The following is a 14,917-nucleotide window of genomic DNA, read 5'->3' as shown; positions in this document are numbered from 1 at the left end:
AAGTGTGAGTTCATCCACATGAATGCTAAAAGGAATAGGGAGAAATGATCACCACAACAAAATAATGGAAATCAGGACTTGTGCGGAAAGATATAGGTGTTCGTTCTTTCCGCGCTCTATACGAGATTGGAATAATAGAGAATTGTGACGGTGGTTCGATGAACCCTCTGCCAGGCACTTAATTGTCATTTGCAGAATATCCATGTAGAGGTAGATGTAGGTGTAGTGTGACTGTAGTGTTTGTTCTAGTGTAAAGTGAGGAACCGCTAAGGACAATCCAAAAACATTTCACGAAATTTGAATGTGGTCCGAAGCAGCGAAGGGTGCTCTGACTTTTTCAGCTCTCCTCGTGTGATGTGATCACAGGAAGGGTCCGTCATTAACATATGCACGAATAAAACGGCAAAGAGTCCCACTAATACCACCCAGCTCGTTATCACCCCCGGTTCCACCAGCCCTCCTTTGTTGATCACTTCAAAAATCTATCTGTATAGAGACAAGCTGTAGCGGACTCTTGGAATACTGCTGTTCTAGCAGCTGATAATGAGCTGGAGGAATCTGAGGGGTGTCTGGTGGTTATTCGCCTGCAGGCACTTGGGAATCTGTCACGGTTTGTCTAGGTACAGATCGAATTTTGAAGTGGGCAACAAAGGATGGCGGGAAGCGCGGAGGGTGATGCCAAACAGGGTGGTTTTAGAGCAAAGCTTTGCCGTTTTATTCACGCAAGTGTCAATGTACGATCCCTGTTGTGACAAAGCCGCAGATGGAGAGAAACAGAAGGGCGGAAAAAGCATAAGGACACTTTGCAGCTTCGAGTCATGTTCAAAGCTAGTCGAATAGTTTTGAATGGTCCCTAGTGGTTCCACCGTGTCCACCAGGGAAAAAACTGCTGTCGACCTGCACTCCAAAGGGGTCCAGAGGTACGATCACGTTCAGTGGTGTCGCTGGCCCACGACTTCCGTCGACAAGGGTTGAAGCGCCTGTAGGGAGTCAGCAGTGTCAAAGGTTGTCAAGAAAGTCGCCCTGTTACTCATCACAACTGCACATCGCCGTTTTCGACCGAGAAATGTGTGGGAATCAAATCTCTAAGGAAAGTGTTAGTCCACTGATACCCTTTATGCCAACGTCTGATGCCTTTTCGTGTCGATTCTGAGCGGCGGCTTGTTTGAAATGTTTTCCTCGCCCACCCATAAGAAAACCTCATGATTTCAACACTGTGCGTCGTGTTTCTGACCTCCTTCGCAGAGGGGACGAAAGAAGTGACGAAATGCTGATGTGACTTCCAAAAAAAATTGTTCAACTGGCTCTGAGCACTATGGGACTTAACATCTTAGGTCATCAGTCCTCTAGAACTTAGGACTACTTAAACCTAACTAACCTAAGAACATCACACACAGCCATGTCCGAGGCAGGATTCGAACCTGCGGCCTTAGCGGTCGCGCGGTTCCCAACTGAAGTGCCTAGAACCGCTCGACACACCGGCCGGCCTGATGTGACTTCCCATCCTGTGACACGTTCACGGTCACCATGGCCAGAATTTTGGTGAATTTAGTGCCAATGCGATGTCATCAACCCACTTTACACCACACATGAACTACTGAGCTCCGAGCATTTTTTCCCTTATGTCGACACGTCGCTGTTTAAATTTTGCATCGTTATAGAGAAATGGTGAAGGCACCTTTGAGTCGAATTTAAAACTTATACGTCCCAATGAGAGACCCTTACGGGGGTTCGAAAAAATGATCCTTTGTTTGTATTGTGCAGTGAAGATCATATACCTTAATAAACTTTATTTCTGTTGATAGTGCTTTCTGAAACTGCTACATATGAGCTGTCTAACATTATCAAAGGATGTGACGTTGGTGTACTCGTGGATGATGAATATGCTCGTCGCTTGCCGCAGACACCACAGCCGTCAAATCAAACAGCCCGTGCCAACTGCTTGTGCTGCTAGAAAATCTATTTTGAATTTTCACGTATACAGGGTGATCCATTGATCATGACCGGGCCAAATATCTCACGAAATAAGCGTCAAACGAGAAAACTACAAATGACGAAACTTGTCTAGCTTGAAGGGGGAAACCAGATGGCGCTATGGTTGGCCCGCTAAATGACGCTGCCATAGTTCAAACGGATATCATCTGCGTTTTTTTAAAATAGGAACCCCCATTTTTTATTACACATTCGTGTAGTACATAAAGAAATATGAATGATTTAGTTGGACCACTTTTTTCGCTTTGTGATAGATGGCGCTGTAATAGTCACAAATATATGGCTCACAATTTTAGACGAACAGTTGGTAACAGGTAGGTATTTTGAATTAAAATACACAACGTAGGTACGTTTGAACATTTTATTTCGGTTGTTCCAATGTGATACATGTACCTTTGTGAACTTATCATTTCTGAGAACGCATGCTGTTACAACATGATTACCTTTAAATACCTCATTAATGCAATAAATCCTCAAAATGATGTCCGTCAACCTCAATGCATTTCGCAATACGTGTAACGACATTCCTCTCAACAGCGAGTAGTTCACCTTCCGTTATATTCGCACATGCATTGACAATGCGCTGACGCATGTTGTCAGCCGTCGTCGGTGGATCACGATGGCAAATATCCTTCAACTTTCCCCACAGGAAGAAATCTAGGGACGTCAGATCCGGTGAACGTGCGGGCCATGGTATGGTGCTTCGACGACCAATTCACCTGTCATGAAATATGCTATTCAATACCGCTTTAACCGCACGCGAGCTATGTGCCGTACATCCATCATGTTGGAAGCACATCGCCATTCTGTCATGCAGTGAAACATCTTGTAGTAACATCGGTAGGACATTAAGTAGGAAATCAGCATACATTGCACCATTTAGATTGCCATCGATAAAATGGGGGCCAATTATCCTTCCTCCCATAATGCCGCACCATACATTAACCCGCCAACGTCGCTGATGTTCCACTTGTCGGAGCCATCGTGGATTTTCCGTTGCCCAATTGTGCATATTATGCCGGTTTACGTTACCGCTGTTGGGGAATGACGCTTCGTCGCTAAATAGAACGCGTGCAAAAAATCTGTCATCGTCCCGTAATTTCTCTTGTGCCCAGTGGCAGAACTGTACACGACGTTCGAAGTCGTCGCCATGCATTTCCTGGTGCATAGAAATATGGTACGGGTGTAATCGATGTTGATGTAGCATTCTCAACACCGACGTTTTTGAGATTCCCGATTCTCGGCAATGTCTGCTACTGATGTGCGTTTAGCCGCGACAGCAGCTAAAACACCTACTTAGGCATCATCATTTGTTGCAGGTCGTGGTTGACTTAAATAACGTAACTATCCGGCGAATGGTCTGGACACTTGGATGGTGTCGTCCAGGATACCGAGCAGCATACGTAGCACACGCTCGTTGGGCATTTTGATCACAATAGCCGTACATGAAGACGATATCGACCTTTTCCGCAATTGGTAAACGGTCCATTTTAACACGGGTAATGTATCACGAAGCAAATACCGTCCGCACTGGCGGAATGTTACGTGATACCACGTACTTATACGTTTGTGATTATTACAGCGCCATCTATCAAAAAACGAAAAAAGTGGTCCAACTAAAACATTCATATTTCTTTACATACTACACTAACATGTAATAAAAAATTGGGTTCCTATATAAAAAAACGCAGTTGATATCCGTTTGACCTATGGCAGCGCCATCTAGCGGGCCAACCATAGCGCCATCTGGTTTCCCCCTTCAAGCTAGACGAGTTTCGTTCTTTGTAGTTTTTTCATTTGGCGCTTATTTCGTGAGATATTCGGTCCGGTCACTATCAATAGACCACCCTGTAAGCCGGCCGCGGTGGTCTAGCGGTTCTAGGCGCTCAGTCCGGAACCGCGCGACTGCTACGGTCGCAGGTTCGAATCCTGCCTCGGGCATGGATGTGTGTGATGTCCTTAGGTTAGTTAGGTTTAAGTAGTTCTAAGTTCTAGGGGACTGATGACCAGAGATGTTAAGTCCCATAGTGCTCAGAGCCATTTGAACCACCCTGTATATTCCTTTCGTTTGGTTTAACCTATAAAATTTTATATTGCATAGATTTTCTGTACCTGTTCTTCGACAGAAGTTCTTCTCCCCAAGGCAACTAGCTTCGATGTTCACTTTCCTTGTAACAGAAGGCTTCTCCCGTCGCCTTATCCTACACATTATAATCTTTGGCAGTGGACTCTAAATTATTAGTACTGTAGTTTTGCCTCTGTTACCCTTGGATTCAAAACGTTTATTTGCAGTTCATTTTATGAACACAGTTCTAATCCCCGTCCAGCCTTGCAGATTTACGTTTCTTATGATTTCCCTAAATCGTTCCGGGCAAATGCTGAGATGGTTGCTCTGGAATCAGCAGGGTCTTTTTTCTTCCGCATCCTTTCGTAATCCTAGCTTGTACATCGTCTCTAATGACGGCGCTGTCGCCAGGACGTTGAACTCTAATCTTACTTTTTCCTTCATTCCATTTTAAGAAATTCTGTTGCTTTGCTACTACATTACATTGGATAAATGAAAGAAAAAACCGTATTGTATTTGTGGGTCAGTGTGAGACACCATGCACGAAATTCTTTTCCTCATTAATGTTTCACTCTGTATATCTTAATCGGACGATACAGTTCAGCTAAAACACGTGATACCAATTTGTGGTTTGTTCAGTAGCACGAGGGAGAAAGTGTTCGGTGCTTGGCTTCGTGTGAGTAAAGTTTACGTGAAGTTTATCAGATCAACGCTGTATGACAATACTAAGTACCTCTAACGCAGAAACTAACCAAAGTTGAATAAATAAACAATGTTTTAGCAATTATATAATTCTGGCATAAGTAATGTCGTCATTCTAACTGTGTATAGCGAAAATGTAAGCAAACCCGAAAAAACAAAATTTCCATTGCGCCACAAAGCAGTACATTTAGGCAACATTCCGTATCTATTTAAGGTTCCTGTCTATGTCCTTCTAAAGTAGCAGTTCAGAAATTCACCAATTGGTGAAAGGTGTTTCCCTGTAATATATAATGTTTGCAGTCACAGCAACAGAATTTAATAAACTCAGGGCCATTTCTTTAACAGCTTGAAATATATTAAAGTATGTTATACTTAAGCTCCGCTAAGAAATAAAATGATCCACCAGATTGGATCTACAGTACTCTCAGGTTATATAAGGTACATGAGGTTACGTGAGGTAATCTAGGCAAGAGTTTTCATAAAACGTTAGAAGAAAATATTTTCTTAATCTAATGCTGTTTCTCGGTGAGCGTGCAGATGAGTTCTTGAACAGAATATACACTGAGGTGAAAAAATGTCATGGCGATATGTACAAATAGACACAGCGGTGGTATCGCGTAGAAAAGTTATAAAAGGGCAGTGAATTGGTGGAGCTGTCATTTGTACCCAAGAGACACGTGCGAAAAGGTTTCCGCCGTGATTGTGGCCACACGACGGAAATTGACTGACTCTGAACGCGCAATAGTAGTTGGAGCTAGGCACATGGAACATTGCATTTCGGAAATCGTTAGGGAATTCAATATTCAGAGAGCGTCAGTGTCAAGAAAGTGTCTACAGTACCAAATTCTGTCATCACCTCTCACCACGGACAACATAGTGGCCGATGGCCTTCGCTTAGCGTCCGACAGCAGCAGCGTTTCCTACAGTTGTCAGTGCTAACAGACAAGCAAGACTGCGTGAAATCGTTAGGAAATTCAATATTCCGAGACCCTCAGTCTCAAGAAAGCACCGACAGTACCAAATTCTATCACCACTTCTCTCCACGTACAACGTAGTGGCCGATGGCCTTCGTTTAACGACCGAAAGCAGCGGCGTTTACTACAGTTGTTAGTGCTAACAAACAAGCAAGACTGAGTGAAATGTCCACAGAAATCAGTCTAGGACGTACGACGAACGTATCCATTACAACTACGCGGCAAAATCTGGCGTTGATGAAATACGGCAGCAGACGACAGACGCGAGTGGCTTTGCGAAAAGAACAACTTCACCTCCAGCGACTCTCCTGGGCTTGTGACAACATCGGTTGGACCCTAGATGACTGAAAAACGGTCACCTGGTCGGATGAGTATCGATTATGGTAGCTAAGGCCTGATGTTAGGGTTTCGATGTGGCGCAGACCCCACAGAACCATGGACCCGAGTTGTCACCAGGGTACTGTGCAAGCTGGTGGTTTCTCCATAATGGTATGTGCAGTGTTTATATTGACTGGATTGGGCCCTCTGGTACAATTAATCCGATCATTGACCGGAAATGGTTAAGTTGGTTTACTTGGAGACCTTTTGCGGCAATGCATGGACTTTATGTTCCAAAACAACAACGGAATTTTTATGGGTGACAATGCACAATATCACCGGGCCACAGTTGTACACGATTGGTTTGAACAACTATCTGGACAATTCGGGCGAATGGTTTGGAAACCCAGATCGCCAATTTGAATCCCATCGAAAATTTACAGGACAGAATCGAGAAATCAATTTGTGCACAAAATCCTGCACCGGCAAGAAATCCGCAATTACCTGTGACTATAGAGGCAGCATGGCTCGTATCTCTGCTGGCAACTTCCAACAACTTGTTGAGTCCAGGTCACGTCAAGTTTATGCACTACGGCGGGAAAAATGAGGTCCGACACGATACCGAGAGGTGTCACATGACTTTTGTGAGATCAGTGTATCCTCTTCTGTCCACGCGGATGGCACATAACAACCATAGTGTTCATCTAAAGCCACCAACACATATGGAAACTAACAAGGGGAGGCCGCCAATTGTGAAATTCAGATTCGATTCATACTACGCACAACAAAAGCTCATGGCCAGAGGTGTAATGTGGCCAAGCACCAAGATGCACTTGTCAGCCGTTGTCGAGAAAATCGATTATTAACTTTCCACAGCGTCGTGGCGCAGCAGTAAGCGCTCGGGTTTGTAATCCGAAGGCCGCCGGATCGAATCTCGCACCATGCAACGTTTTTTTAGTATTTGTTTCTTGTAATTCAAATATATATATATATATATATATATATATATATATATATATATATATATATATATATATATCAGTTGCAACAATTATGCATATAATAAGTTGTTGAAAGTCGTTTGTCGTGGAAAAACTGGCGACTTCGATCATCATTATGTTTTCCGCAAACAAAGTTGTATTTCACAAATGTTATTAATTGTCTTCATAATGCTAACCACGTATAGTTAACGGAAGACGTAGAAACGATATTCCGAAACGAATACGTATAGCGTAAGTCAAACGTTCGAATTAGAATAGAAACCCCACTAACACAAATTCGCTGTGGCAGGTATGAAATATAAACTCCGTTACTCGCTCGCTACACTTGAAGGACAGATGTTGAATGGGCCGAAACGAGCCGCCGCATAACAGCGTAGTTGCCTGCTAACTTCGAAAGAAGGTAGATGCGGTCCCTAGCGCAACTTATAACATCGTCGAAAATCAGTGCGGACGGGAGAGATTTGGTACACCCTGTTAAAAAAACGGAAAAATGGAGGCGGTACAATTGGAGAGCGATCCGCCTTCACCTACATGCATAAGCAATTCATTAATATATATATATATATATATTACAAAAAACTAATAATAAAAAAAATTGCTCGGCGCGAGATTCGATCCGGCGACCTTCGGATTACGAACCCGAGCGAGCGCTTACCGCTGCGCCACGACGCTGTAGAAAACTATTAATCGTAGAGAGTATTTCACAACAACGGTTTATTTTAACTGTCGATTTTCTCGACAGCGGCTGAGAAGTGCATCTTGGTGCTTTGCCACATTACACCTCTGGCCATGAGCTTTTGTTATGCGCAGTATGAATCGAATCTGAATTTCACAATTGGCGGCCTCCCCTTGTAAGTCAAAAAATGTTGAAATGTGTGTGATTTCCTAATTGACCAAACTGCTGAGGTCATCAGTCCCTAGACTTACACACTGCTTAAACTAACTTAAGCTAAATATGCTGAGAACAACACACACACACACACACACACACACACACACACACGCACACACACACACACACCCATGCCCGAGGGAGGACTCGAACCTCCGGCAGGAGAGGCCGCGAAATCCGTGACATAGCGCCTCAAACGAGCGGCCACTCCGAAGGGCTATAAGTCATAGCTTCTATAGCTTCTATAAATAAAAAGATTGAAAAGGAGGTGAGCAGGTAATGTAGCCTTTCTTAAGCCACTCTGTAACTCTAAAGTGACGGCTTTTCATACTGTTAGCGGTTTCTGACAAACCAGACGTTGCATTCTCTTACGATACTACTACTTACCGGAGAAAATAGTCAGCGCCCGATATTTTCAGGGGAAGGAATATCACATGTTTGAATGCATTTATAGCCTTTCTAGCGAAGTTTACAGATGTAATGGACACTTAAATACTGAGGAATGGCTGCAAAAAGAAATAAAAAGGTTTTTTCTTCTTTTGAGATGAGAAGGCGTATGAATACTACGAATACATCGATCAGTGCCCGATGTTTTCAGAGTAAGGAATATCACATGTTTGAATGCATTTATAGCCTTTTAAGCGAAGTTTACAGATGTAATGGACACTTAAATACTGAGGAATGGCTGCAAAAAGAAATAAAAATGTTTTTGATTTCTTTTGAGATGAGACGGCGTATGAACACTACGAATACATCGATCAGCTGAGAAGAATTTCACTCTTTGACTGAGGAAAGTAAGGAACGATCAGTGTCGTGGTAGAAACCATAGTGAGATTCAAAGCTGTCTTATTTGGAACAGATAGCCACGCCTTCCAGCTACTTCGGTGCATAGCCACCGCTCCGACTTAAGACATCTATTGTGGTGTTGTACCCATTTTGCAGTATCTTCGTCACAGAAGGCAGCGCCTGTGCTTTCTGAAAATTTTCTCCGCTGAGCAGAAACTCGTTGACTTAGCCAAAATGTGGTCTTCGAAGTCAGCGGTCCATTGGAGCGGAGAAAAAAATGAGAGGGAGCCAAGACCGCGCTGCATGGCGAGTGATCAAACACTTCCCATGGAAAATGCGGCAGGAGTATTCTCATGTCCCCTGCACTATGCGGCCGAGAACTGTCGTGATAAAAAAAAACAATGCGTAACATTTAAGTTGTGTAGGGCTGCGTAAAATAAGGCGGAATATCTCGGCAGGCACCCATAGTTGGTCGGAGGCACTGATTTCCAGACATCTTTACGCGCTCGCTATGCTCTCAGAATAGAGAAGAGCGACGTGACGTTATATAAGGTCATACTACAGATACTGCCCATAACACCTGTGCAAAGCTTCATCGGATTTTCCGATTTTCTCTGTGACTTACATTTCGCGTCCGATCATTCATTACTTTCGAAACAGCCTTCGTATTTGTTTTGAAGTGAAATTGTGAAACACGTCCTTTTGGGCTAGATCCGTAGAAAGTGTTTGGCATCATTTGGAACAGCGGGTGAAACATACCCACTGTTTAGTAGCTTTATGGGCCCTAATCATTAATGGGTAGCTATAGCCGGCTGTGGGATACCATAAAAGACTTGTGCATTCTTCTTCAGCGGATGGAGGCTATTATCAAGACTGGAGATCGTGTTACATGGTATTACCTTGATGCCTTTTGCGGGTCAAAAATGTTTTTCAGCTGTGCTAACTGAAAGCACTGTTTTCCTATTTTGTTGTACTCTTCGCCACCGCAGAGCTAAAGGGTGAGAGTTATTAAACTGTATGAAAGACAACGTAAATTAGTTACAGACAACAGCATGTACACACTTCATTCAACATGTAAACGTCACTAAAGATATTCGGATTTAGGTTGTGACATGTTCGGTGTACCTGCCGTCATTGGCGATGATGTGGAGCAGACGAATATCAAAATTTTGATGACGTTCTGCGGTGTTGGAAAATTGATGGCGTCGATGGCCTCCTGAATGACTGTTTTCCGCTCAGCAATGATTTTGGGGTTATTGCTGTATACCTTGTCTTTAATATATCTCCACGAAAAGGAGTCGCATGTGTTCGGATTAGAACAATATGGCGGCCAATCGAGACCCATGCCAGTGGTTTCTGGGTATCCGAGAGCCACAATGCGGTGCCCAAAGTGAATCGATGGGGTCGAGGTACGTCTTGCGTGAACCACAATTTGTCGATATCGGGGTCAGTTTGGATAATGGAGATGACGTCATCTTCCAGATCCTTCACGTGCTGTTCGATGGTCACCGTGCCATCAAGGATTATCGCACCGATTACTCCGCGAGTGGACATTGCACACCTTACAGTCACCACTGAGGGTGAAGAGACTTCTCGTTCGCGAAATGCGGCTTCTTAGTCCACCAAACGCGAGAAATCAAACTGGGCTTCGTCGCTTTACCAAACCAAATGCATGCGTATACTAATTCCCATCATGCCCCGCGGCCAACCGGGCAGTTTGAACGACCTAATGCAAACCGTTGCCCGCATTTCGTGGTCGTGCGGTAGCGTTCTCGCTTCCCACGCCCGGGTTCCCGGGTTCGATTCCCGGCGGGGCCAGGGATTTTCTCTGCCTCGTGATGGCTGGGTGTTGTGTGCTGTCCTTAGGTTAGTTAGGTTTAAGTAGTTCTAAGTTCTATGGGACTGATGACCATAGATGTTAAGTCCCATAGTGCTCAGAGCCATTTTTTGCAAACCGTTCTACATCTACGTCTACATCTACATTTATACTCCGCAAGCCACCCAACGGTGTGTGGCAGATGGCACTTTACATGCCACTGTCATTAGCTGCCTTTCCTGTTCCAGTCGCGTATGGTTCGCGGAAAGAACGACTGCCGGAAAGCCTCCGTGCGCGCTCGAATCTCTCTAATTTTACATTCCTGATCTCCTCGGGAGGTATAAGTAGGGGGAAGCAATATATTCGATACCTCATCCAGAAACGCACCAGGGGACTAATGACCTCAGCAGTTGAGTCCCATAGTGATCAGAGCCATTTGAACCCAGAAACGCACCCTCTCGAAACCTGGACAGCAAGCTACACCGCGATGCAGAGCGCCTCTCTTACAGAGTCTGCCACTTGAGTTTGCTAAACATCTCCGTAACGCTGTCACGCTTACCAAATAACCCTGTGACGAAACGCGCCGCTCTTCTTTGGATCTTCTCTATCTTCTCCGTCAACCTGACCTGGTACGGATCCCACACTGATGAGCAATACTCAAGTGTAGGTCGAACGAGTGTTTTGTAAGCCACCTCCTCTGTTGATGAACTACATTTTCTAAGGACTCTCCCAATGAAACTCAACCTGGTACCCGCCTTACCAACAATTAATTTTATATGATCATTCCACTTCAAATCGTTCCGCACGCATACTCCCAGATATGTTACTGAAGTAACTGCTACCAGTGTTTGTTCCGTTATCATATAATCATACAATAAAGGATCCTTCTTTCTATGTATTCGCAATACATTACATTTGTCTATGTTAAGGGTCAGTTGCCACTCCCTGCACCAAGTGCCTATCCGCTGCAGATCTTCCTGCATATCACCGCAATTTTCTAATGCTGCAACTTCTCTGTATACTACAGCATCATCCGCTAAGAGCCGCATGGAACTTCCGACACTATCTACTAGGTCATTTATTATATTGTGAAAAGCAATGGTCCCATAACACTCAGCTGTGGCACGCCAGAGGTTACTTTGACGTCTGTAGCCGTCTCTCCATTGAGAACAACATGCTGTGTTCTGTTTGTTAAAAACTCTGCAATCCAGCCACACAGCTGGTCTGATATACCGTAGGCTCTTAGTTTGTTTATCAGGCGACAGTGCGGAACTGTATCGAACGCCTTCCGGAAGTCAAGGCAAATGGCATCTACCTGGGAGCCTGTATCTAATATTGTCTCATGAACAAAAAAATCGAGTTGGGTCTCACACGATCGCTGTTTCCGGAATCCATGTTGATTCCTACAGAGTAGATTCTGGGTTTCCAGAAATGACATGATACGCGAGCAAAAAACATGTTATAAAATTCCACAACAGATCGACTTCAGATATATAGGTCAAGTTTTGCGCCTCTGCTCGACGACCCTTCTCGAAGACTGGGACTACCTGGCTCTCTTCCAATCATTTGGAACCTTCCGTTTCTCTAGAGACTTGCGGTACACGGCTGTTAGAAGGGGGGCAAGTTCTTTCGCGTACTCTGCGTAGAATCGAATTGGTATCCCGTCAGGTCCAGTGGACTTTCCTCTGTTGAGTGATTTCAGCTGCTTTTCTATTCGTTGGACACTTATTTCGATGTCAGCCATTTTTTGGTTTGTGCGAGGATTTAGAGAAGGAACTGCAGTGCGGTCTTCGTCTGTGAAACAGTTTTGGAAAAAGGTGTTTAGTATTTTAGCTTTACGCGTGTCACCCTCTGTTTCAATGCCATCATCATCCCGGAGTGTCTGGAGCCACTTACTGATTTAACGTAAGACCAGAACATCCTAGGATTTTCTGTCAAATCGGTACATAGAATTTTACTTTCGAATTCACTGAACGCTTCACGCATAGCCCTCCTTACGCTTTGACATCGTTTAGCTTCTGTTTGTCTGAGAGGTTTTGGCTGCGTTTAAACTTGCAGTGAAACTCTCTTTGCTTTCGCAGTAGTTTCCTAACTGTGTTGTTGAACCACGGTGGGTTTTTCCCGTCCCTCACAGTTGTACTTGGCACGTACCTGTCTAAAACGCATTTTACGATTGCCTTGAACTTTTTCCATAATCCTCAACATTGTCAGTGTCGGAACAGAAATCTTCGTTTATATCTGTTAGGTAGTCTGAAATCTGCCTTCTATTACTCTACCGTTCAGAGGTCATAGTGATTTTATTTCATACGGTTCATTACTTGTCACCCCATAGTTGGACCTTGCGCGGTACAGCAAGTGGATACGCGGGTGCTGTGAGTGTTGCGTGTGGCGCAGGTGATGCTGTGGACGGGCGCGCTGGTGGCTGCGTGGCTGGCGGCCGGCGCGGCGGCCAACTGTGCCACCGGCTGCACCCAGACGACGTTCCGCGCCTACACCGGCTGCCTGCAGACCTGCGGCGCCGACGTCGCCGTCACCAATTGCGACTGCTCCGCCACGGCCTGCACCCGCTGCCCCGGCGACAACACCTGCTGCCAGACCTGCTGCAACACACAGCAGGTACTCCAGCCTCTTGTCTGCTACAGTCCAACAGCTTTCCGGACATAACACGTGCCCGATCTCTACCTTTTCGTGCTACAATACTACTTGTCGCTTCCAGCAAAGGCCATGTTATCGTGAGCGTGCACTTTCGGATTTCATTTGTCTATATTCTGGTTTCCTAGATGCTCACCGCCACGACATTCTCTTCTGTGCCACACACTCACCCAAATAGTGAAATATGCTTTGCTGCTTTGGTGTCACCATAAACAGGTGTCAGATAGGAGGGCTAGACCACTACAAGTTAGTGGAGATAATATTTCAAACAGTATTCACAATTAAATATTAAAGTTCAATAAACCTTTATTTTAATGGTTTCTACACTATAGGTCATTAAAATTATTACTCAAAGAAGAAATATAGATGATAAACGGATATTCATTGGACAAATGTATTGTACTACAAATGACATGTGATTAAATTTTCACGCAATTTGGGTGCATAGATCCTGAGAAATCAGTACCCAGAACAACCACCTCTGGCCGTAATAACGGCCTTGATACGCCTGGGCATTGAGTCAAACAGAGCTTGGATGGCGTGTACAGGTACTCCTGCCCATACAGCTTCAACACAGTACCACAGTTCATCGAGAGTAGTGACTGGCGTATTGTGACGAGCCAGTTGCTCGGCCACCATTGACCAGACGTTTTCAGTTGGTGAGAGATCTGGAGAATGTGCTGGCCAGGGCATCAGTCGAACATTTTCTGTATCCAGAAAGGCCTGTACAGGACCTGCAACATGCGGTCGTGCATCATTCTGCTGAAATGTAGAGTTTTGCAGGGATCGAATGAAGGGTAGAGCCATTGTTCAAAGTGCCGTCAATGCAAACAAGAGGTGACCGAGACCAATGGCATCCCATACAATCACGCCGGGTGATTCGTCAGTATGGCGGTGACGCATACACGCTTCCAATGTGCGTTCTCCGCGATGTCGCGAAACGCGGATGCCACCATCATGATGCTGTAAACAGAACCTGGATTCAATCGAAAAAAATGACGTTTTGCCATTCGTGCACCTTCGTAGGCGCTTCAGTACACCATCGCAGGCGCTCCTGTCTGTGATACAGCGTCAAGGGTAACCGCAGCCATGGTCTCCGAGCTGATAGTCCATGCTGCTGCAAATGTCGTCGAACTGTTCGTGCAGATGGTTGTTGTCTTGCAAACGTCCTCATCCGTTGACTCAGGGATCGAGACGTGGCTGCACGATCCGTTACAGCCATCCGGATAAGATGCCTGCCATCTCGACTGCTAGTGATACGAGGCCGTTGGGATCCAGCACGGCGTTCCGTATTACCCTCCTGAACCCACCGATTCCATATTCTGATAACAGTCATTGGATCTCGATCAACGCGAGCAGCAATGTCACGATATGATAAACCGCAATCGCGATAGGCTACAATCCGACCTTTATCGAAGTGGGAAACGTGATGGCACGCATTTCTCCTCCTTAAACGAGGCATCACAACGTTTCACCAGGCAATGCCGGTCAACTGCTGTTTGTGTATGAGAAATCGGTTGGAAACTTTCCTGGTGGCAGCACGCTGTAAGTGTCGCCACCGGCGCCAAACTTGTGTGTATGCTCTGAAAAGCTTATCATTTGCATATCACAGCATCTTCTTCCTGTCGGTTAAATTTCGTGTCTGTAGCACGTCATTTTCGTGGTGTAGCAATTTTAATGGCTAGTAGTGTATTAATTGTTATTTAATATTTACTTATT

General features: G+C 44.9%; 1 protein-coding gene across 1 annotated transcript in view; it reads left to right on the top strand.

The window, feature by feature from the left end:
• Positions 1–14,917, top strand: part of LOC126237762 (keratin-associated protein 16-1-like) — a 159,444-nt gene that overhangs the window by 50,810 nt on the left and 93,717 nt on the right. The window contains exon 2 of the mRNA XM_049947747.1: positions 12,941–13,162. Within this exon, the coding sequence (XP_049803704.1) occupies positions 12,944–13,162 (219 nt within the window). The 5' untranslated portion in view covers positions 12,941–12,943. The remainder of the gene's footprint in view (positions 1–12,940; positions 13,163–14,917) is intronic.

Source organism: Schistocerca nitens, chromosome 1 (genome assembly GCF_023898315.1).
Source record: "Schistocerca nitens isolate TAMUIC-IGC-003100 chromosome 1, iqSchNite1.1, whole genome shotgun sequence".
Classification (NCBI taxonomy): Eukaryota; Metazoa; Arthropoda; class Insecta; order Orthoptera; family Acrididae; genus Schistocerca; species Schistocerca nitens.
The sequence above is the reverse complement of the archived record's forward strand: the minus strand, read 5'-3'. Positions and strand labels throughout refer to the sequence as shown.